The 25,445-nt window shown below is 41.8% G+C and overlaps 1 protein-coding gene across 1 annotated transcript in view; it reads left to right on the forward strand.

Annotated features, from left to right (window-relative positions):
• thsd7ba (thrombospondin, type I, domain containing 7Ba) overlaps positions 1-25,445 on the forward strand; it is a 132,266-nt gene that overhangs the window by 45,701 nt on the left and 61,120 nt on the right. The window contains exons 6-9 of the mRNA XM_053439976.1: positions 6,412-6,612; positions 16,892-17,083; positions 19,562-19,793; positions 24,445-24,560. Coding sequence (XP_053295951.1) covers positions 6,412-6,612; positions 16,892-17,083; positions 19,562-19,793; positions 24,445-24,560 — 741 coding nt within the window. The remainder of the gene's footprint in view (positions 1-6,411; positions 6,613-16,891; positions 17,084-19,561; positions 19,794-24,444; positions 24,561-25,445) is intronic.

Consider the following 25,445-nt stretch of genomic DNA (forward strand, 5'->3'; position numbering starts at 1 on the left):
GTGAACAGACAGACGAGTGCACGTCAGACCACAGACAGCCTGTTAACAGGTGATAGGAGTTCTTCAGGTGTCCATGATGTCACCAGTCACACTGTCACGGCTTCTTACAACACCAGAAAACATGATGTGCACATAGGTGTGAAGATTTCACACATACGCTTCACATGTACACAACAGCTTCCTGTGCACACGTTTTACCTGACTTCCTAAAATAGAATGTTTTTGACGGTTACTCCTGAAGCATTTTGTGAGTGTTTACATTAAACTCTCAGAGTCTGGTTAGAGGTGTCACAACGTACCAGTTTGGACAATTACAACCATATTAACAAATATCACATTAACACTGCGTTTATAATATAATACATATTTCAGTCCCATTTGACATCAATTCTGTTTCAATCCAACACCTCTCTCTCTCTCTCTCTCTCTCTCTCTCTCTCTCTCTCTCTCTCTCTCTCTCTCTCTCTCTCTCTCTCTCTCTCTCTCTCTCTCTCGCTGTCTCTCTCTCTCTCTCTCTCTCTCTCTCTCTCTCTCTCTCTCTCTCTCGATCGTCTATTCACTTGGAATTAAGACTAAACGTTTTATTCACAACATCATTTTTTCATCTGATAGGTTCTGTCTTGCGGTCTGTTCTCCTTAGCCATCTCACTTATCTTGTTGTATTACTTGAATATGATTATATAACCGATGTTAAGAATATCTTCTTCTTTGATCACACAGATTGGTGTATCTGCACAACCCTTGCATGTTGATTTGGATTGTAGTCATATGTGAGCATTTGTATGAAACCCAATAAAACACTTTTAAGTTATTATTATTATTAGTGGCAGTAGTATTGATTATATCATTATAGTGAATTACTTTGGTCATAATAATCATTACATCCCAGATTGAGTTTTACAAAGGTTCTACCACTCATGATAAATACACTGTCCCAAACAGAGAAACTGACCTAAATCACAAAGGTTAAGTCCAGACATAATGATCTGTTGTCTTGGCTGCTATCCAGGTTGTATCTTTACAATTAGCTGTTGGCAGAAATCGTCACCTAAGAGCTGAGTACCTTCAATACGGTCAACAAGGGCCTTTACACTACAACCTGAAAGCTATTACACATGTACACGTTTTCAATTCCGTTCTCTCCCCCCCCCTCCCCAATGTTTTGAATGTCTAAACAGTAGATAGTGCTGTGTGCTTTGGCAACAGCAGGGCGCAGAAAGGGAGGGGGAGGTGCTGAGCCTGACGGAGGCAGAGAGAGAGAGAGAGAGAGAGTGACAGCGCAGGAGAGGGATGTAGTAACAGCAGGAGAGAGAGGCGGTGTGTGTTTGAATCCTAAACTGTTTGTTGATAAGCGTCTGGCTGAGAGGAAGTGCGCTCGGGAAGGAGGCAGTACACGTAGAGACCAGAGCAGACGAAAGACAGGAAGAGAGCGCACCTGTAGTTCGGCTCTCAGCCCCCAGGAGGGTGATAGGAGTGTGAGCAGATAAGATGCTTCCTGTGTGTGTTTGTGTGTGTCTGTGTGTGTCTGTGTGTGTGTGTGTGTGCGTACAATTAAGTGTGCTGAAGTGTTCCGCGTGCTTCTGCTGCGTGAATGTTCTTGTCTTTTTTGCACAGGTGAGCTCGTGTCATATCTGACTGCCTTGGAGAAGGTTACACATTGTGTGTAGTGGTGCAGTGTGTATGTGTGAGTCGATGTCATGGCAGTGGCGGAGCTCCCTGTGTGTTAGCGCTGTGCTAAAAGGGCAACATGACCTTGTCCCTGCCATGAGTAAATGTGCATGAAAACGCCCCGGGGAGCGACTCGAGGGTGCGTTGTTCAGGTCAGTGCCCTCGAGCTCCAGCCCAGGATGTCTGTGGGATGAGCCGTCCCCTCTCGCTGACAGTGTCATTAATATATTTCAAGAAGTAGAAAACACAGCAAATGCTTTTCCACACAGGGGTCTCTGGTGGCACACGCTCTTTTGATGGCGTTCATAAAGAGCCGGAGCCCAAAGCTTGAAAAAAAAAGAGTATGAAACCGATAAAAACCCACTCGCAGGGAGCTCTGTTGCCTGGGAAGCAATGAACTGTTATTGAGTAGTGGAGTATTGTTATGATCCAAGTCGTTCAGCCTTGAGTTCCTTGAGATTCAGAGCGTTTCTTGCTCTTATATTGAACGCGCACTTAAACGAGACGTCTCCCGACATCAGAATAAACTGTGATCCGTTTCTAATGGAAAGGCCCGCGGGATCCTGCTTTCCAGGTGGAGGAGCCGGGCGGCCGAGATGCTGGTGCTGCCCCGGCTTTGCTCTCTGGAAAATTACCAATTTAAATTGCTTTGGAGTGGCTTTATGTGCTTTTCACATTCTCCATGTTATCTCGGCCTATCACAGTTTGCAGCTATGGGGGGGAAATGAATTCAACACGGGAGGTTACTGGAGAGAATTTCTTTGCGACGCCTCACCCAGGAGTTCGCTTTGCTGGAGTGTCGGGGTATTTCTGAACAACAGTGTGATGGAAATCATTGGAAAGCTCTCGTTTCCCTGGAACAAACCTGGTATGACCAAGAAACCTTTCAATTATTAATATCCACGGGGGCATGCCCACACCAGATTGTGTTATTTTTGCGGTTTGGATGTGAGCAGCACTAAGTGGTCTCGGCAACGCTGCGATCGATCCAGCATCTCTTCGCTCCTCGAGATCTCACCGGGGCAGCGACGCTCGGGTCTGGCTCCCGAGCCGGTGCCTCACGCCAGCGGATGGTCAGGGGAGGTAATTTGCAGAGCGGCCATTCCGGGGTCGGACAGTTGCACCGGTGAAGGGAAGGAATGCAGGACCTTTCTGCCAAGGGACTGAGCTGTGTTGAAATGAAAAAGTGCTTGAGCCTTCTTTTATACTATACTGTTATTTATAACATACATATTTTTTAAGGAGAGAGACTGCCCATCAAGAACATGGGGTGCCGGGTCAACCTTCAATGAAGAAATGAATGTTTCATCAAACATCTGCCAGTGTTTCAGACGAGGGAATAAGAATGAAGCTAGAAGCAAATAAGGTTATTTATCAGGTAAAATCTCAAGATGCATTAAGGGAGAGGAAAGTGTTGAAAGTTGGCATGTACGGCGAGGTTGTAATCCAGGGTTTTGAGATGTCACTCAATGGAGAAATCCTCTTTTTGTGAAGCAGTCAATTTCAGTTTGTCGATATTTACAGAAGGGCCCACACTGAGGTTTTGTCTGGGTAAAAAGGTTCATGAAACACAAAATACAGGTTTTACTTGTCATGAATCTTTGTTTTACTTTGTAGCAGCGGAAACATGTAGCAGCAGAGTCAAACTCCTGCAGATTAAACTGGACTCACTCGTCTAGCAACATAATAAGGCTAGATATCATACATAATGCAAAGCTTTTTAAAAAACAAACGTCTCTGGAAATGTAAGAACAGCTGTGATCGGTCCGCTCGGTTTCACATGTCATGTGCGTGTCTGTGAGTGTCCTGACAATCACACAGAACTCCACGTCCTCCTGCTGAGAGCAGTTTAACGCTTGTGCACAACTTCTCCCCTGCCTATGTAGAAATGTCTGTAAAACCATCTGTTCAATATTCATCAGCTGCGACTGCAACATAACAGGCAACGACCGAAATACTCATTGAAAAGTATAAATGCTCACAACAGCCACTTGCCTCGACTACAGTATGAACCAGACTTCAGCTGCTGCATTTAAATCTTCAGACCTTGCTTCAGATGAAGCTGTGAGCGACGGTCATGCACGTGCACCCCCCACTAAAGATCGAATGGCTTCTGTGGAAAACACTGTGGAACTGTTCTTTTGATGTCAGGAACTGGGACAAATTTCACATCTATTGTTCTATGCAGAAATGCATTCCCCATCTTTCCTTTTCTTCGTTAAAAATTGACTTGTTATATTAGTTAGGTTTAGACAGGAAGCTACACAGAAGACACATGGAATTACTTCACATCTTGACTCTGTGTTGCTCAGGCTTTGAGCCGACACACTTAAAAAAAACCAGCAGCTTAACATCTGTGTGTGTGTGGGGGGGGGGGGGGACGTATATGTCCCTCAATTCACAGTCATCAGATATGATTAACTCCTCCACTAAGCCTCCAGGCTTGATTTTAATCATGTTATATCTAAATTGCATCATAGGATAATCCATATGCGTGTCCTGTACTTATCTTCTTATATGTATCTGTAACCTATATGTCAGTTCACATACAGCGTGCATTAAATCCTCATGAACTTGTGTATACCCTAATTAGTACATAGCTATTTGTGTAAATTGTGTGACGTCATTTAAACACCTTGATCCCACACAGTGTTATTCTTAACTATGCACTCACCATGCATGCTCTCAGGTTTATGAATATAAGGGCTGAAGAATGAATGTGAGTTGAAATGAGTGGTTAAATTAGCAGCAGAAACAGTAGTGGCAATGAAAAAACAGTGAGAGTCAGTAATTGGAGTGAAAAGTTCTTACCAGCTGGTACCTTGATACCGATCACTTTAATTTATCAACTCTTTCCCTCTCAAAGAAACACCTTCTCCTTGTCAGTGTAGTTTGCTCATTATCTCTACCCCCCCCCCCCCCCCCCCCCCACCCTCCCATGTTGATCCTTGTCTCAGTTTTCTTTGCTGCTTTTATTAATTTATCAGTTTCTCTCCTCACGAAATGAGTCCTGGGCACGTTATTTATTTAAGATCTTTGTTTCATGAAGGAAAACTGAGAAAATTGTGTATTTAGGTTGCTTTTCCTTATTGTTTTGTTTTGTGTTGGAAATGAAGACAAAGAAAAGGTTGCTGCAAGTGAATGATTCTTTTTGTTGTTACTCTGGGCATTTGCTGCAAATTGATCTGAAACACTCGGTGGATGCAGAAACAAATAAGCAAAAAACACTGGTCTAGACAATTATCTCTACATATTTCAGTATAAGGAAGTAATCCTACCACAATAAAATCAGTCTGCAACTTCTAACTGATGAAGGTTGATGGTGGTGGATCCCTGATCCCACATACTGTAGGTAGTTGTCGTGCCTCGGACACATGTTCATTTCAACATATACAACTTACTGTAGATATCATGCATTAGACGCCCTACTGGAATTTCAGACTTGGTGCTGGGATCTGTACATTACCATTTTTATTAGTACATGTCGTAAAATGATAACTAATGTCTCAAGCTACTTTACCTTTCACTAGGGGTTTTTAGGTCAACCATTTTCAGGTTATAGTTATGAAGTTTGATTATCATGAATCACTGATGAATATTCAGCAACTTAATGACATTCCCCCCCTCAGCTTTAACCCCGCTTACGGTACGAGCAGTGCAAACTGTAAACTAGCAGAGTAAACTTTGTCTTCTCGTAATTTTAACAGGAGCTATGCAATAAACACTGGACTTGATGTTAACGGTGACACTTTTATAACGTTGCAGGATATATAAGCAGCGGCCAGTGAAAAAGAGATGTTAAAGATTTCGAGTCGACACCTGCAGGAAAAAACATTTACCAAAGTGACATCCAAAATATAGGTTTTTATGTTGTGCCTCTTCCGCGGAAAGAGTCTCAGCCAAAGCTGCTGGGTCGATGCAGCGGACAGCTCCTGGTGCTGAAATTGAGTGTCACACACGAGCACTCGGTCCGCGTCTCATCCACTGCTCACTGGATTCCTCAGAGGGAAAAGTCCACAGATAAAAAGCAGAAGCAGTTGTATTAAGACCGTTCTTTTAACAAATTAATAATATATTTATAGAAAAATGTGTGATTTCAGTATTTAACTACATGATGATAACATGATTATGAAGTGCAAAATTAATAAGCCATCATACGGGTAATAAAAAAAAAGGTAATAATCATAGTAGTATCAGTGTCTGTTGGGATGTCAGCCCGTCTGTGTTGTCTCACACAAGCCAGATCACATGTCACCTGCTGAAGGATAATGGAGATCGAGCCTTTGCCTCAAACCTGTGGCACAGTCGGCCCTCCAGATCAGAACCTCAGCAACTGGACAGTTTTATTTATGTGATTTTATTAATTATTTAATGTCTTGTTGTTGTCTTCTTGGCTGATTGTTCCATCTTTTTATTTTTGTATCTCCCCTGTTTTACCTCGACAGCACTTTGGGCAATGTCTGTTGTTTTGAGACATGCTTTCCAAAAAATTTACTTGATTGAAGCTCATACATGCAAACCTCACACAGAAGGACCTGGTTGGTGGAATTGATCCCAGTAACTTGTGCTATGAGTCAGTGGTGACCATTAAGCCACTGTGATGCTCTCACAGTTAAATGACTGCATCCTAATGCTTTATTTCAATGATTGGCTGACAAGGGGACAGCTGGTTTTGTGCAAGGATATCAGTGGCTTCCCTGACAACCTTTTCTATTCCCTCCCTCCGCTCTTTCTTGCTGGCAGGTTTCAGACAGAGGAGGAGAGAGGTTTCCTGGGAGTCCAGCAGTTCTCCAGACACCTGTCCTCACCTGGTCGAGTCCATCCCCTGCGAGGACCCTGCCTGCTACGTGTGGCAGGTCCAACAAGAGGGAAGCTGTGTTCTCGAGAAACCGCCCTGTGGTCCTGGAACTGCCGTCCAGAATGTGACCTGTGTCAGCTCTGAAGGTACCGTGCTGTATTTGGATTTTAAAGGGAGCAGTTCAACTCTGTTTCTCTTGGGTTTTCAATTAAGCCTCCAAGTTTCTAATTTTATTATAAGTTGTTTAAAAACATATTTTTGTTTTTCATGAAGTCCAGAATGGAAGATGGGGCTTTAGCCTTGGCAAAGGAATGTGCACTCAGGGCGGCCTTCTAGTTTCTTAGTTTTCTCAGATAAATAAAACCAAACAAGACAATGAAAAGCATTCAAGAATTTATGAATCTCATAAAATGACCATAAGCTCCACAACGTTCATGAATAGTTCATAAATGAAAGAAAAACTGGTGAATTGATTTTTAAAACTAGTCGGTCTCTGTGCTGATCTAAATCACAGCTATCGTTACTGGTAATTTGTCAATACATGTATTAGTATGGATTGATTCATTTCTTCTTTTCATAATTTTAATACGGTAATAACCACAAAGTGCAACACTTATTCACAGACGTAATTAGAGCCGAGCTTCAACAGGCAGTAAAATTCATCAAGGCTGTAACAGAGCCACCAGCGCTGTGGTCTAGACACACAATGTTATCGATTGCATTGTGATGCATGAACTATCAGGTGGAATGTGATCCATTGTGCTCGGCCATATCATTATGTGGGGTGATAGTAGCATCAGTGTTAACATGCATTATTCATGAGGGAGCGTCACCCAGTTTATGGGCACAGAAAACACTGACCTGATTAAAAGTCAGAATCGCAGCTTCCTACCCGAACATTAATTGCTCATTTCCATAGATTAGAAACCTAATTGCATCCTTTTTTTGCCTGTGTTTTATTATCCTGTCACAATGGATCATGTGTCTGTTTATCAGGAAGGCAGAAGAGGGTCTAAATATATTAACCAGCTGGAGAGTCTAATGAGTTTTGACAGGACAAATAAGAATATGAGCGTTGGCTGGTTTGAGGCTTCAGTCTCACGGAATGATTTGTGGCCGATGTGTTGTTAGTGAATGTTGAAATGTTGGAAGATGTTCACTGCGGCCTCCTTAATTGGCTTATACCATGTTGGGTTATTAAAGCATGTGCACATAACAATGTGAGCTGCTAAGTGAAAAAAGGTGTTTGTTTCCACACTGCAGACTGGGAAAGCAGCGATATATACTGCCTTACTCCCAGTGAATGCTGGTATGATTCAATCTGATACCGTGTGCTTGAAACTCTTTTCATCAGGATACATGAATTATTCCCTGGAAAATCTGTCAAACTGTCCAAAAACCCAATGTTTAAGAAAGTGGAAAAACATGTTTTGCCCCATGTCCTGTCCTTCCACCAAATTCTGTGGAAAAACCTTTCAGTAGATTTAAGGTAATCGTGCTGACAAACTAACACACAGAGGTGAAAAAAGAACCTCCACTGCAGCAGAAGTGTACCAATATTTTGCCAGTAATATATACACAAAGAAAAATGCAACACAACAATCCTTCTGCATTCCATTTTATCCACTTATTTTCCTTTTCCCCCAACTAAAATTGTACTTTCATAACTAGGTATTAAAGTAAATACACCTTTCCAGTAAGATGACCGCTTGAAATTAATTTTACCGTCTAATTTCTTACACAATGAACATTTGGAAAAATAGAAACCCCCCCGTCACCCCCCTAGAAATCCCTTACTGGGTTTATTAGACCTTTAATCGTCACGTGAACAGTAATAAACACTTCTGCATTTTACCTCCTTCATTACTCTTGTCATTACCACCGAGGCAGCTTGAGGTCACACAACAATAAAATGCAACATGGGTCATAACAAGCTGTTTGCATAAGATCTTTTATTTTACAGGAGGGCTAAAAAAAAGGGATGAAGATTCAACACTGCTGACAGTCGTAAATGAACTGTTCACATAGATGCCTCATCAAAGCGCTGATTAAACACATGAAGACATAAAGTGTTCATTATTTCTCAGAAGGGTTGAATTGTGAACACGTTGAGAAACAGGTAATTACAGTGACAGAACAATTCCGCTGCTCAGTTTGTTGTGTTTCGTGTAAACATCTCAGTGACCCCCCCCTCTTTGATCGTGGCGGGTTTAGCTCCAGACAGAAGATGTTTTCAGCCGCTCTTCCCTTGGAGCTTGACATGTGAGTTTGCTGGACCTCGGAGAGAGCAGCCGCTGCATGCCAGTCTCTCTGCTCATCCAGTTCCACCACATTCCAGCTCTCCTTCCCAGCTGTTACACCCGAGAAATGATGGGCACTTTGTCTGCAGTGATGAATCTGTTGGAAGAAAGGAGAGAAGACATGCTTCTCCTGTGGAAGACATAAATTCTAAAGCTTTTTGCTAGTCGTGAAAAGCACTGCAGATTAATTGTATTTCAAGTGTTTCAAGGTCAAGGTTTAGTCCGAGCCTCTGCACGGAGAACACTGGAAAAAGAAAACAGTGAACTACCTGCATGTTAACCTGACCTCCTCCCGCTCCCTCTTCTTATCGCTTGTCTCTCGGGCTGAACGAGGGATATAATAAGACAAATAAAGAAACCACGGATCTAATTCACTACAAAAACCATTTCACATTATCTCAGCATTATTCACAGATAATAGTCCAGATCCATCTGGAGCCATTCCAGCTCGCTCAGATATTCTGTGTGAAGAAGCCGGATGTATCAGTTGGCTCCAGAGCTGCTAATTTGCTCTAACGTTTTATCTTCAGGGGCGGTGTTGAAGTGGGACCATTCTGTAAGGGCTATTTTGAGAAAGGGAATAAAGAAAAGAATGATAAAAAAAACTGTTTTACTTCATTCATAATGGATTTATAAGAAAAAACAAAAAAAATCTATCAGATAACATCTGTTTTCATTTTTAGGACAAACAATCGCACACTCGACGATTATAATTACACTTTTGATTTCATAATTTGAGTGAAGTCACTAATTACCTCCACCAAGGAGCTTATGTTTTCATTAGTGTTTGTTTGTTTGTCTGTTAAGCCCCTTTTCTCACCAGTTTAAAAAAAACCACTAACACCCGTCAACATCTGGCTTTTGTCTGCGATGAGAATAAATACAAATAGCATTCACCTCTGGCTTAAACAACTCTGCAGTAGACAGAGAGTAGACACAGGGTTTTGATGACACTATAAGGTGAGGGAGCCCCCAGGAGTTAAAACAGCCAGCAAGGTAAAATCTTCTACTGGCAATGGGGAAGGAGTCCTTGTCCTTTTTTTAAATTGGGTTAACCTGCATTTAGAAAACGTGGATTAGCACAAACCCTGGGGGAAGGATGCCGTATGGGTCAGGAAGTAACTGATTACATTTCTTAACACTTTCTTAAACATTGAGAGAGAGTTTTTTGACGTTTTCACCAGTTTCTCTGGGAATCATTTATAATAGTAGATGGGAAAAGTAGTTCACATTCCCACAACTGATTTCTATAAGTATGATTTCCATAAGTATGTTTGATTTAGTACAGCTTCAATACATTTAAAGGGACTGTGTTGGGCCTTGTGTTCCACTGTGCTATTCTGGTTCACTAACATATGACCTTGTATCAGGACGTAGGTTAAAGACTGAATTCTAGCAACAGTTGAACAATTTAAAAAAAACACTTCAGTGAATGTTCCAAACCAACATCTCTAATTAAAGTAAGACACATTTTGCCCTAGAGGTGGATTGTTAATGTCTTCATGTGAAATGTTGAGAGGATAGAACCTGCAAACATACATTTCTTGATTTGAACGATTTCCACTTTTACTCAGAGTTCAGTGTGGGAGATATATGAGAGGTAGGAGTGACACATCCACAGAGATAAAAGCATTGTTTACAATAAGCAGGAAGCCTCTCTGATGTTTGTAGATGTGTGTATTTTTTTTTGTTTTAAGTGGAGGCAGCTTGTCTTGTAATCATACAGAGACACCCATACGCAAAGTTCATGTTTATTTTAAGCAGCTAATCAAAGACGTGGGAACTAAAGTTCAGAGTAATTTATGTTTAACAGATACGTTTCCACAGAGAGTGAAAGAGAGAGAGTCTGGTTCTTATCCAGCTCGTCTTCACTCGTCTCGCCTCGGCCTGTTCGTACCAAGACTTTTATAAATTCAGAACCCATTGTCCGCGGCTGGTTTCTGCAGTGTCCCCATTCCAAGCTGAAGGTCTCTCTCATACAACTGAAACCTTCTGGAACTCTCAAGCAAAATCCTCTTAAGCACTAGAACCTTCAGACATCATTTGCAGATTTGGACCTTACCCTCTGGAATAATAAGCTTGACTGCGTAGGAACATCTGGATCAGTCAGAAGTTCACCCTTTTCAAACCCGGCTGTTTCTTAACTGAATATTTTGAGTTCAAACCTCTGAATAGGCGCCTTGTTGTCTGTTATAGTTTACAGTAACAGTTCCCTGCTCTTGTTGATTGCTGAAGCCTGTGGAAAGGTCAGCTATGCTCAGGCTTTTCTTTAGCTCACCATTCATAAAGGTGTCGCACCATCAGGAGAATGCTTTTATGTTAGAGGGTGAAGAATAGCTGATATCTCTTTTATGATTTAGTTTATTACTTCCACCAAGGAGGTTAAGTTCTCACCCTTGTCCCTTTGTGTGTTCATTAGTTTGTCTGAGAGCAAGATAACACAAGAGCTGCTGGATGGATTAGCATGAAACCTGGTGGAATGATGGGATGTAGGTCAGGGGAGGAGAACCCATTATGTTGTGGTGCAGATCCTGATAAGATCCAGGATTGTTTCCTTCCAGATTTTACAAATGTGTGCATCTGCTTACATGTCTGAAGAAAGATATCAAAGAAAATGTTAAAGCACAAATGATAAACAATGAAGAATATTGTCTCTTGCTAAATTAAGAGAATAATATTAAAAAAAGATATATGAATGGTGAACATCCCCTTGGACTTGTAAAGATCCTCTGAACTAGATAGACGATAAATAACAAGTCACCAGCCGTTGTAACAGCTGTGCAGCTTTAGATCACTTTCATTTGGTTTTAAATCAGGCTTTGTACATTTCACTGTCTTCATTGTTTCTGCTGGTTTGACCTTCTGGCTTTAGATTGATCCTTCCATCATCAGTAGGGGACCCCCTGGTCAGTAGGATGATCACGATACACCCTCACCAGAGGAAGGCCCAGTCGCGGCTGATCGAGTGTGTTTCCCCAATCATGTTTTCTTGTATAGCAGCTATTTTTAAAGCTGGTGTGTCACTCGTCAGGTTCCATTAAAGAAGGTGAACTTCAGTGAAGTGTTTTCTCCATAGTCCCTCCTGATTGAGTAAGCATTTGTTTTCCAATCTCTTGGTCTTCGTAAAACTTCTCTGCACTTTCAAGCCTGAAAACTCACGAGGTCGTCCGGTAAAGAGTCGGAGGCAGTACTTTTTCAGCGAATTCTATCTGATAGGGAATTACATTTTTATCTATGGTTGCTCAAGCAGTCAGAGAACATCTTCTACCGGCTTTTATTGCTGAGCAAACACACGGGTTATTCCTGAAGTCACTCAGGTAGGGATGAAGGGGAATAGACTGGTGCTGGGCTGTTTAAGGACATTCTGCTGCTCAGCCAGAGGATGATCCACTGGGATTGAACCAAAGGAGGGGAAAAAATACTTTCTCACTCTTCAGAAGAAAGTGCATCAATCTGTTGCATCACACGGTTTGGATTCAGTAGCTAGTTTGTTCATCCTCCTCCTCCGGTGCTTTCAGCCATCTGCTGGTCCATGTCAAGCTTTTGAGATTAGAGACGTGCTCCTGAAAGAGTCCTGAAAACATCCAAGGACGATAAGTTCTAATTACACTTTATCAGAAGTCCACTTTATTTACACACCACACATCATTTAATCTCATATTTTTTTAATTAATTAAACTGATAGCTGTATTTTTAAAACATAAAGTGTTAAAGCTCATAATGAATAATATATTCTTGTTACAGTCATTTTGTTAGAACATGATGTATGAGAGTGTTGATTGGCTGAAATCTCTGGCATGATTATGAAGGTGTGATTTTTGCTATTCCCTCAGCACATAATCATTACCATATATAATATGTAGCCCAGGAATTAGAATTGTATGGCCCTCGGTTTGCTGTCTGTGAGATGTGTTCAGTAAAAAGCAGTAAAAGGGATTTTTTTTGTTGAAATTGTGATAGAACCTTTGGCATTTTCTGTTATTCTAGATTATTATTCATTTAAATGTTTCATATTAGCAGGTTTTTCTTTCATATCTCCACAATATTGTTAGTTTTTCGATCATAATATTATTTATTATTTATATCCCCTGTCTAGACTTTTAAATGTGTTCATGAAGAAGGAATTGTAATAGTGTGAAGCTGCTGTGAAATGAGACACGTATTTGTTTTCATTTGTGTTTTACTGTCACTGGGTTGAATCCGACCCGGGGCAGGTCTCATGGTTGGTCTGTCACAACCCCTTCCTGTCTCATGTCGGGTTTAGTTGCTTTCACACAGACAAACTTTTAAATGCTGATATCTGCAACTTTGCCAAACACAATTACAAACAGATGTAAACATAATATTTCAACCTTACACAGAACAGCACATGTTTTATTCCTCAATGGTTTTTATTGTAAACTGCAGCAACGTAATAAAAAAGTGCTTTCTTAGCCCGCTGGCTGTTTGCCCCTGGCTATGGAAAGATGTGTTGACAGCTCACACGGCTCCCATTCACTGCACAGTGTCCACACATACCAGTGTATAGTCAGTACCGCTTCGCAAACCATCTACCAACCACAGCGCTCGCACATTCAAACAAACTGGTCGCGGCAGTGACTGACAGCCGATATGGGACAAATTGGACCCCCCCTATAAAACCTAAAAAACATAACCTTTAGAAACCTACACATTCAGTCTGAGGTTCCTGATCCTCACTGTCACCCAGCAGCCTGAACTCTCCCCCGCCCGACTGGTCAGCAGTATTCAGGGAATGGCAAACTCGGGCGAGCGATCCTAAACTTGGCTGAGTGACTGTTGCTCATAATGAAAACCAAAAAGTAACGAGGCGCTGAAGTTTGTTCTTCCATTCACACACAAGATAGAGCAAAAAAAACATGAATTGGTGACCGAGGCTAGTTTGTCAGAGCTCACTTCAGTGACAGAGGGATTTTGCTCAATTTGCCTTGTTGCATTTTCCCACCAGCTTTGTCTTAAAAGCTGCCTGCGAAAAATTTGCAGTGATTATTAACTTTTAAGCAAAAGGCAAGGACCTCTTCCCCCCCCCCCCCCCCCCCCCCCCCGTAAATGTACCTGAATAATATCAGTGGAGAAGATTAATTGGTGTGTGGGCGAGCAGAATAGAAATCTTGTTGAAATTGCATGCAGGAGGCAGTGATATTATATCCGAGTAAGAGCCCCAACTACACATCCTTGTATTAATAATGCAAGAGGACCCCTAGGGCAGCCGCCTATTTGCAGAGCCCCCCCTTCAACATGCGGTCTCACACATGCGCTCACACAAACACACACACACACACACACACACACACACACACACACACACACACACACACACACACACACACACATGCACACACACACACGATGTGACTTTGGACTCATATTATCATGAGATTTCTCCTTACGGCGGTGTATCCAGGCAAAGCTTTGTGAATCAATTGTTAGTTTTTGTTTGCCAACACACTCACTTGTGTTGTGTGATTAGACTTCCAAGCAGAGCAACTGTTGAATAATTAGATTTCATGCTGTTTGATAAGGGAAAGCCAACACTTTGATTTTTGACAAAAAATACATCTAAACAAGTTATTTAAAATGAAAACAGAATTAGGAAGTCTGTTACGTTTTGAGTGACACCCCACACTTCTCTGTTTGTTTGTTTGATGTAAGAATCTAATACTGTATAAGTGCCAAACATATACAGTAATGTTTTGCCTTAGTAAGCATAGGATTAGCTGAACATTGGTTCTCTTTGTCCTCTGAGAAACAAGTTGATAAGTTGGTGGATCATCAACTTACTGACATCCTGTTTATTTGTAACTTCCAGGCTGTGTAGTCGGGAAGCTTCTGATTAAACCTGATAACTTTATTGTGTGTGGGAGGTAATGACCACCACGTTAGTATCCAGCATATGTTCTATTCTTTGTAAATATCATTTGTTTTGCATAGTTAAATGTTTTAAGCAAAAATTCAAACTAGAATGGCTGAGTAGAGCGCATACCTCCGTCAACGCTGACTGTCCCTTTACATTCAAACAAGCAAATTACACACACACACAAAAAAAAAATCAAGATCCATCTCCAAGTAGTCACTGGAAAATCAATAAAAGTTTTAAATGAAAAGATCCCTGGATCCGCCCCCTGATCCAGATCACCACCAACATTTAATGTTTGTTTCTTTAACCCATTCCGCATCCTTCCCCCAATTTTTCAGGAAATAAGTTATGTTATCTTTGTGTTATCTGTCTTACATAAAAAACTCCCAAAACATACAAAAACCAACCAACAAACCTTATTTCCTTGCCGGAGGTGATGGCCACAGTCGACCACATTGCTGCTGAACAGGCTTATAATAGCAGAATAAATAATTATACAATAGATCAACAAACCTCTAGGCAGGAATGAAATATGTGATTATGTAATTATGTTGTGTAACCGAAAACTGCAGCTTTGGTTTCTGTACTGGAACAAGTCAAATGGGATATGTGCTTCCTTTACTTTAGATCAAACTTTCCACTCTGACTTTAATTCACATTTAAAGGTTGAGAAACACTGTCTCGCTGTAGCTACTTGACAATTTTCCTCTATTCCAAGTGCAAAGTGGGTCTTAACTCCCGGACCTGCAGTGTCAGTGTCGAGCTCTGTCAGAAAGCTTGATCCACAGCGCCTGTGGCACGTGTCCCTGTTTCCTATAAAGCTGATTGATTTTTGTTTGTTGACTTTGTCGAAGTCCATCCATCGTCCGTCTCACTGCTGCACTAATGAAAGTTATGATGCATCCCGTTACAGTAGCCTGTGGGACCCGGGCCAGACTAACGTCTCCCTCTGTACACACACTCTTACTTTGAAGGATGGAACTCTCTGATGCCTTCACTTTATGGGCTTTCAAACTCCCCCCAGGGAGTCTTTCACATCTATTGGACGAGACCTTACCTACGTCTGCTCTCTGGCCTCCTCTGCATCGAGGGTATTCGCTCGAAGAAGTAAAAAAAAAAAAAAAGACAAATTGATGACAAATCCGCCCTGGGGTTGTTATTGTTAAACCATATTCCATGATGTAGTGGCAGAGTTCAGCCGAGTTAATGATACTGCCGTGTGTGAGCGTATATATAAGGAAAAAACAATGCTGCGGCTGCTGCTGGCATTGTTTTGACATCTGGATGGTGCGCCTGCTTCTGGAATTGATCTCTCTCTCTCAGACGGAGGGACCGTAGAGGAATCTGTGGCACTCGGCTTCCTCTGGGCCGGGATCAACACAAAATAACACAATGATTTGTTTTACTCTTCACAAAAGGTTGAATTCATTCATTAGCAGTCATATGACAAAATTCTTCTGTAATTTCACAGTTTTATCTCACAATGTAACATTGATTATTGTGTTCAGAGCAGCGGAAAAAAGCTCCTTTTCTTCACTGGTTCACTAAATGAAAGAGTTAACACGGAGCTGTGATAAATATTTCATACCGTGGCTCCCAGTTGAAGGCTGAAGGATAGATTTTCAACCAGCTCAGAATACCAATGGGAAGGCTTTATAATTTCCTTTAAATAAAATGGAATTCTAGTTGTGTTTGACATTTGTGTTTTATTGAGGAGAAAATCTTTTCCCCCTCAAGGATCAAAAACCTATTTTCTTTTTGCCGGGAAGCTTCAACCCCGAGAGAAAACTAGCATTTAGCATATTTTTATTTTCTAAAATCATCAAATTTAGCATCTTTCACTAACACAGCTGAACACCTCATCACGTGCACGTCCCCCTCTACCCTCGACAGAACATGCAGACTGTAGTGAAAAGGGTTAACAAGTGAAACACCAGACACCTGAGACAGGTGGAGCATGTCAGAGTGTTTGACCCACATACTTCTACACTGTGTGAGCACTGCCGGGTGAGCAGAGTAAAAAAAAAAACTTTGGATGTGTCTTCATGAGTTTATGTCGGTGAAATCCATCTTGTAATCCTGTAATCTGATTAGAAGTGTGATAGTAACGCTTGACTTGGTTTTTAATCCAGTGGTTCCAAGTACAACATGTCTCAGGATCTTGATTCCAGAGATTATAGTTTGAGCCCCAAAGTCTGATGTCTGGTTTTTTTTGGTGTCTGATTTCTAATCTGACCTGGTCCTCTTCAGGGGAGGTCGTGCCGGTCGGCCGCTGTGGAGACGACCCTCCTCCCACAGAAGAGGCCTGCGAGGTGGCCTGTGCCGCAGACTGTGTGGTGGGCTCCTGGTCCTCCTGGTCGCCCTGCTCCCACAGCTGTGCCACCAGGAGCTCGGAGGGCCGACAGAGCCGCGCACGCACCGTGATGGCCATCCCGGGGAAAGGTACGGAAACATCCCCATGGCTTCTTTGGCTTTTTTCATTCTAACTCAATCAAGTGTGTTTATTGCCGTGTCTGCATTGGAAATCTTCTCACGTGTTTCCACTCAGCCACTCACATCAGTAAGAAAAGTAACTTCACATGGCGTGCACAGTGAAAACAGAGTTTATAATCTGGACAGGCATTATACTTGATTTGATTTGATGGCCAGTTGTTGACTATACACAGATGTTTATACATCTAATATTTCAATATATACTGCAATGAATCAGAATGTTAATTAGACATTATGAAGTTGAGGATCTTCCCTGGAGGCGATGCTCTTCATTTGGACCTCTCTGGATTTTAATCGAATACCCCGGGCTTCGATTGTATCAGGGTGTACTTGTGTTATATTCAGCTTTCTAATTTATAAAGAAAACAATTGGTTGCAAAATTAAAACGACAAACACAAGGGTTTGACAAGGAGGAAGAATGAATAAAGAAATATCTCTGGTTTCTGCAGTGTTAGTTCTGAAAGTTGTTCTGTCCATCTTTACGTCCAGCAGTATATTGGCCGAGCAGTGCTAACTCTGCAGAATACTCCGTCAACTTTTAGTGTATTTACAAAAACTGCTGTGGTACAGTAAACCAGGAAACAAATTGCTCTGTGATGTTTCCAAAATGGACGACTGCAGATATCAATACTTTCACTGGAGATCAAACCAAAGAAACTAACACACACTTCACAAACACTGACTCTGCTATAGCTCCTAATTCTGTAGATTTATTTTAAACATTTGTGTATATATATATATATATATTTAAAGTTTAAATTGACCCTCAGCTACTGAGGCCTCTTTCCTCTGGCCAGTTTATTTTTTTCCTGCATGTTCTAAGTGTTGTGTTTTTAAGTCAAACAGCAGAAGGTTCACAGCCAACAACAACGCATTAAACCATATAACCACTAACAGCCAATGAAATAATCTCACATTGTAAGACAAGTTCCACATTGTGCTGACAGAGGTGTGTGTGTCTTAGTGTCTGTGTTTTTGTGTGTGTGCTTCAGACTTTAGAAAGTCCTTTCTCAATACATACTAAGTAAAGGTAAATGTATTAATGTAACGCTCAAAGGTGTTTACAGTACATTCACCCATTCACACACAAACCCGTTCATACTGGTTTCTATCACCCACCATACAGACAATTTGATTCAGCATCTTTCCCAAGGACACTTCACTCTGCAGACTGGAGGAACCACCGACCGTCAGTGACCAGCTCTCCCTCCTGAGCCACAGTTAGAACCGATTGTTCTGTGCACACCACTGTGAGACACACAGAGGGAAGCGGGTGGTGAACATGTGGGTGTACATGTCTTACAACCGTCATGCAGCTGTGGCTCAGGAGGTAGAGCTGTGATTCCACTCATCCTCATCCACATGCCAAAGTGTCCTTGGGCAAGATACTGGAATGCTAAAGGGTCCCTGGGGACTGTTGTGTGTGTGTGTGTGTTGTATGTTAGTGTATGAAAAGCTATGCATGTGGAGAGGCTGTGTGAACATATGTGTGAACGGGTCAATGTGACTTGCACTGTAAAGCAAAGCACTCTATAAAAACAGTTCTTTATGTTTCTTTTCAGTAAAACAGCTGTGTCTAAAGGAAAAAACGTGATTTTAAATTCATATTTTGTCATTGAACTATTTACATAGTCCTCCAGAAAACACAAAACATACACAATACACAAAGACTGATCTACAAATTACACTTGTGAAATGCATGGATAGCCAAACACAAATTACATTATCACACCAGTCCAAAGTTATGATTTTCCTTTGTGCATTAGCGGCATCCAGTTTGCAATAATAGACGATAACGTTGAGTTTAAAAATAACTCAATGTGCTCCTGTTGCATTCTTTCTTCTATTGCATTCTACAGCATCCACACGCACAGCTCTCACAGAGTCCCCTGCTCTCAGTGTCTGTCGTTGTGCTTTATAATAGAAATGAGCAGAATGTGTCCTCGTAATGAATAAACACATGACAGACGGCTCAGGGACTGGGGAGAGCTCGTGTGGCTGGAGGCAGCATTCTCTAGAAATGGTCTGTGAAGTCCTGTCTGCGCTGACCTCACCGCGACTCTCCATTTGTAATTCAAATTCCAAGTTATTTACAAGTAAGAAGTAAGATCTTGTAAAGTGTCGGCTCAGCTAACCTCAATCAAAAACATTTGTTTAGTTGCCAAGCTGCCGGCAGTCAGTGATGGATATTAGCATTTGACTTCCAGCCACTAAGTACAGCTCGTGCTTTTGGGGGGGAATTTATTTATAATTTATAATGATGCTTTCATGGACTAACTCTTGTGTTATCTGGCTCATAAGCATCTGAAGACAAAAACAGGAGGTTGGACTGTATCACTGAAACACCGAATCATGCCCTCGCAGCTCAAGCTGTTCCTCCATCATGTCTCTGACTCTCTGTGGTCTCTTTGTATGTCGATGCTCAGATGGGAAGGAGTGTCCCACAGCTGCAGCCCTGGAGGAGTGGAGGGTCTGCAATGACCATCCCTGCGTGGTGTTCTACTGGGAGGCCTCGGCCTGGGGCCCCTGTATCCCGGACTCATCCATGGATCTCAACGGCACCAGCTTGTTGGACGGGCCCCCCACGTGTGCCGTGGGCGTCCAGATCCGCAAAGTCACCTGCACCAAGATGAATGTCGGACCTGTCATAAATAAAAGGTACATGGTCTCTGAGCAGGCATCAGTTTTCACGTGTAATGCAATATTCATCCCAGATCTGTAACACTGCAGATCAATCGCTCTTTCTACGACGTCACTTTATCGTTGTTCTGTTGATATAAACTGCACAATGTGTTTATTGATTTCTTCCTCATAAGTGAGATGTTTTTTCACGTCATCACACTTTAGTATGTTTGGCTGAAGGCATGTTCTAACCGGCGTGTTTCTCAAGGTCTGTCGGCAGATGAAATCAATAAGACACCAGCTTCCTCCTTCCTGTTCAGCTCTGGATAGCATTGAGTGTGTCAGCCTGTTGGTTTATCAAAACACTGTAGAACCAGAATCGTCCATGAGAGCATTGGCAGTCATTTTCTGTTTTCTCTTTTCACGTGGGAAAACTACGGGTATCTAGCAAACTGTTAATTGCTTGGCATGTGGATCGGTAATTGGCCCAGAGAAGTTTGGTGCGATTTGGACATGTGATTAGATTAAGATTAAGATGCTTTTATTAGTCCCAAACACATGCACAGACATGCACAGGCACACTCATGCAGGTAGGGACATTTTAACCTCTGCTTTTGACCCATCTGGTGCAGGACACACAGAGCAGTGAGCAGCCATGTACGGCGCCCGGGGAGCAGATGTTGGGGGAGTAAGGTGCCTTGCTCAGGGGCACTAGACAGGGTAGGGAGAATCCTCTTGGATTTTCGGACAGATCAATCCAGGTTCGAACCAGAGACCTTTTCTGCCCATAGTCCAAGTTTCTGCCACTAGTCCGACACCTCTCCCCGTTAATACGTTCAATATTAATACGATTTGAATAAACAGGTGACCAGGGCTCTGTTGTAGGCCGTGTGCCACTGGATAAACTACAGGAGTGGTCGGTAACTGGTTCAAATTGACTATAAAATCTTCCCTGCAGATAAACCAGGTGGGATGAACACAAAGTCTCTTAACATCACTCTGCACCATAGACTGTACACATATACACTAGGACAGAAACAATTTCAATGTGTTGTTTCACCTCAACGCAATATTTTTCCATTCTAAATAATTGTCTCAATATGTCAAGTTCACCGACTAAGATGTCTATTGTCATTCTTCCCCCAATACGAAAATTCCACTGACAGAATGGCTTGGTCTCCTTATCCCTCTCTGACACGGCTGCTCTGCTTGGTTTTTACATATCAGAAAAAACGAGTCCCGAAAGAGACGAATGGTAAATCACGGCTGAGGTTGAAGAGAGCTTTGTAAAAATCTGGGGGAGGAGTTGAGAGGGGAACACATTCCTCCGACACAAATTTCATTTAAGAACGCAATCTCCATTTTCCAAAAGTGTCTCACTTGAAGAGATGGAGAATCGGCTTTTACTTACTGACAAATGACCCAGATGACTTGATGCACTGTGAAATGACATCCCAGGAGCCTTCTACTCTTCTTTTGTGCTTTCTGCCTGTGTTTAGGATGTTTGTGTGTGTTTGTGTGTGTGTGTGTGTGTGTGCGTGCCTAATGTGTGCAAACCTAAGATTCATTTTGCTTTATGCTCCACCATTATCTACTCCTTTTTCAGCGATACAATATTAAACACTGCTAAGGGCTTTTGTGCTGTCACTGTAATGATGTTATAGCCCACCACAGGAAGATAGATTTATGAATAATTCACAAAGTTTGCCCTTCTTTAGCTCAATATAATATTGACAGGGCCATAAAGTGGATTATGGAGAGGCTTTTTTCCTACGCCCGCTCTATCTTCCGCCACACAGGCTTTAATGAAAACTGTCATTTCTGCCGCTGCCGACAGATCCCACCTGCACGGCGCGTCTCCATTTAAATCAATACGCCGCGGTGTTAATTTAATGGGAACAGCACCGAACACACAGGCAATGTTGTGGTTCATCATATTTGTATCATATTTTGATCGTCGGTATCAGGTGAGTTTGGGTGATTATGGGATTCTACGTCATCAGGATCGGACTGTGTCCATACAGTGCAATACAGAGCTGGTGTAACTTCTCTGTTATCTGCTTATTCCTCGATTCTCCGTCTGTATGTGGCGCAAATATCTCAAGAACCCTTCATTTTATCAGCTTCTCTCTTGGAAGGCGTATTGTTTAAGGCCCAAGGAAGTGCATTGTGAGATTTGGTGCAGTTTGGACACAATCAATTCACTTTAAAGGTAATTCATGTAAGATTTAAGTGAAAGGGATCTATCGGCAGAAATTTTATATAAAATAATCATAGATATGTTTTCACTCGTTTGATTCATCTAAATTGTATGAATAGTAGTTCTCTTAACCCCAGAATGGGCCCTTTGAATGTAAATGAACATCAGGATTAGAGTCTTCTCTACGGAGACCGCCATGTTTTTTACAATCGCCCAAACTTGACAATCTAACACCTTTGAGTTTTTTCAAACGACTGAAGGCTGCCACAGGTTTCCTTAGTTTACACAGAGGGGCCGATTATATGTCCAACGTCCATGCAGGCTAGTTTTGATGTCTTTATTTCCACCACTTCAACTCCTGTGTATCTTTGAAATGCAGGGGTGATATAAATATAGATTGTTCCTACCGGAGGACCAGATGCTCCCTGAATACAATTGATGATTAGCTTTTTGAGAAAAAAGCCACTTCAGTCTGCAAACATCGAAGCTTTTCATGCTTAGCTCTAATCTCCACAGTGAGCAGTGGCTCAATAAGAGGTTAGTGGCTCTTTTCGTGGTTATTACTTCAAAGCTTTCCACTGAACATTAGATTGATTTTTAACTCTCCTTAATTTCCCCTGTAACCCATTGAATATAAAATAATAATTCACAAACAAAAGCAGTTGAAATAAGAGTTTGACCTTTAATATTTCTTTATATTTGGGTACCAACTTAACACATTTACTCAAATAAAATTCTAGATGTCTAGTGCAGTGTCAGCTCTTAATCTGCCTGCTCAAATAAGTGCTTATCAGAATTATTCCTATAGTTAATCCTTTATTATGTGTTCATCCTACCTGGTTTATTGAAGATTTAATTGTAGATTTTTTTCATTCATTCAAAAGAAATTGAGCTTTTTTATTTTTACCTGTTGGCCCCCAGCTGCTGTAACTTATCCGAGGATGTGGAAGAAGACATGTTCAACTTTGTACGTCACGCTACGTTTGTTGTTGTTGTTGTTGTTATCAATGTCTGAGCAGGTAACACATCCCAGTGGAGGCTGGGCTCCAAGAACCCACTTAAAAATAAACTTGTAACATTACTATTTAGGATTAAATATTAATTACAGTGAGTAGTGAGTAATTGGGTATTTATTCCATCTTTGATCAATAATAAATAATGTGCGAGAAGGAGACGTCTTATGTTAGCAGCCATGTCAGAGTGGATCAGCGTGGCCCTGACTGTTAGTCTGACTCCCTGAGTCGGGGAGTTCCATATTCCCCCTGCTGCTGCAGAGCGTTGCCATGCCCTCTGGCAGACATCACTGAGAAGAGAAGAGCAGCGAAGAGAAGGGAGAGGACTGGGGAAGGATGAGTTTCATGTATCCTGCCTCCTTGTGCTTCGGCGTACTTTGATCTCATTCCTCTGCGTCCTGGCTTTCTGTAGCTGGTAAGAGGGGGAACCACGCTGGGGCTCCAGTGAGACCTGGATCTGGTTGTCGGGAAAAGGACGTCTCTCACCCTGAAAATATATTTGTGTGTGTGTGTGTGTGTGTGTGTGTGTGTGTGTGTGTGTGTGTGTGTGTTTGGGGCAAGTTGGCTCCTGGTTGATGAAGACATCAAAGCTTATGACTTATTTCATTTCACAAAGCTGCATTAATCCACTCCACTTCAAGGTTGCACGTCAAATAGAACACATTGCAGCCTAAGGGGCCTGTTATAGAAAAGATACCCAAGATGTGTAGCATAAACAAGGGAAGAAATGCATGATTATTTTCTATTTTTAGAAACAGGAAGTTGTCCTTAAAACCTGCTAATGGCGCGTGCTTGGCGTGGCAGGAATGATTAATCAGTAGAGAGCTAACGTATTCTCACTTTTCTCGGGTTTAATTAGCGGCCGTTCTATGGATTGATTGATTGATTGATTGATTGATTTCTCTCGCTGAAAACTCGCTCCCTTTGATCAGAAAGACGACTGTATCTGTTCTGTACATGTAAATAAATACAGACACCTTGTCGTTGAGGCAGAGCTGCAGAGTCAGGTGATGATCTCTGTGGCTTTTGTCACCACGAGCTTCACTTTTCACACTTGTCACTTGACGTATTGTTAATATAAAGAAATATCGATGCGGTGCGGCTTTAAGACCGGTTTTAAAACTGACAATGTATTACGAGCCATAAAACATGAGCCGTTAGTGCGCGCTGGCGTAGTGGGAGAATTTTCATGGAGCCATTTGTACCCTTGGACGCAGCTGAATGTGTGAGAGGACTGTAAATTTTTACATTTGTCCACCGTTTGCTTGGGCATAAGGGGGGTGGGGGTGGGGGTGTGGGCAATCAATCATGTTTTCCGTGGAGAGACGTGTGATGTCAAGGACGGGGCAGTTGTTTCACTGCACTGTCCTGTTCCCAACGACACTCTGGATGTTTATCGTTTACGGCCTCGGGGGGGGGGGGGGGGGGGGGAGGAGAGTTTTAAATCCACTTGTTTGTCTGTTTGTGCGTTCAGGTGCTCGGATTCTTCTCGGCCCGACACCGTGCGACCCTGTGTGCTCCCCTGCAACAAGGACTGCATTGTGACGCCCTTCAGTGAATGGACGGCCTGCCCCTCAGCCTGTGTGCCCGGTACAGTAGATCCTCACACCAGTTTCTATGAACTTTGTTTTCGAGCAACGTTTGTGTGAAAGCTCCCTGTGAATAGAGTTTGGATATTTGAGTTGAAAATGCAACAAAAGCTGATGAATAACAGGAGGTTGTTGGACACAGCAACATTTTTGTAAAGGGTATTTAGTCAAATGTAGTGGTAGGCTGAGTTGAAAATGTAATATAAGTACTAATAACATATTTGGAAATTGTGTTTATATTATTATGTTTTTGTCGTGAAAGAAAATGCATCCAAGTTTATAAACGTAAAAAAAAAAACCACCCCGTTTAGACGCCGCCCGCCTTTTAATTAGAGTGAACTCGGGTAAGCTGGAAAATGTTGACTTATGTGATTTATTCGTATATGTATTTTAAAACATTAGATCAACCTATTATACCTCTCTGAAGTTTTCTGACCACGGCACAGAAGAGATTTAACACAGCTTCATTCCAAAAAATCTAATCTGTTTTAATTTGATAATCTGGGACAGGTCACTTGGTAATCTTGGACACTTGTATTAGACTTAAAAAAAATATATATATATATATATTACCCATCATAAAGTATTATGATGAAATGACAGAAAGCTGAAGAAGAAAATGTATATTATTCAAAGAAGTTACTTTTTCATTTTCTGAAGTTTTGCTGTTCAGAGGATTGATCCAATTGAGAAACTAATTGTCAGATTGATCCAAAACTTACAATGATAGCTGATCTAAATATTGAAACACTAATGTGTTGTCCCACTCGTGTCTCAGCAATTGCACTCAAGTGAGGGCTTCAACTGTCCGTTACATTAAGCTGACACATCAAGAGGAAAATGGATATTTAATGTGCTTCAATGTGCGCCCACTAAATATCGTGGA

This window comes from Pleuronectes platessa, chromosome 14 (genome assembly GCF_947347685.1).
Source record: "Pleuronectes platessa chromosome 14, fPlePla1.1, whole genome shotgun sequence".
In the NCBI taxonomy this organism is placed as follows: Eukaryota; Metazoa; Chordata; class Actinopteri; order Pleuronectiformes; family Pleuronectidae; genus Pleuronectes; species Pleuronectes platessa.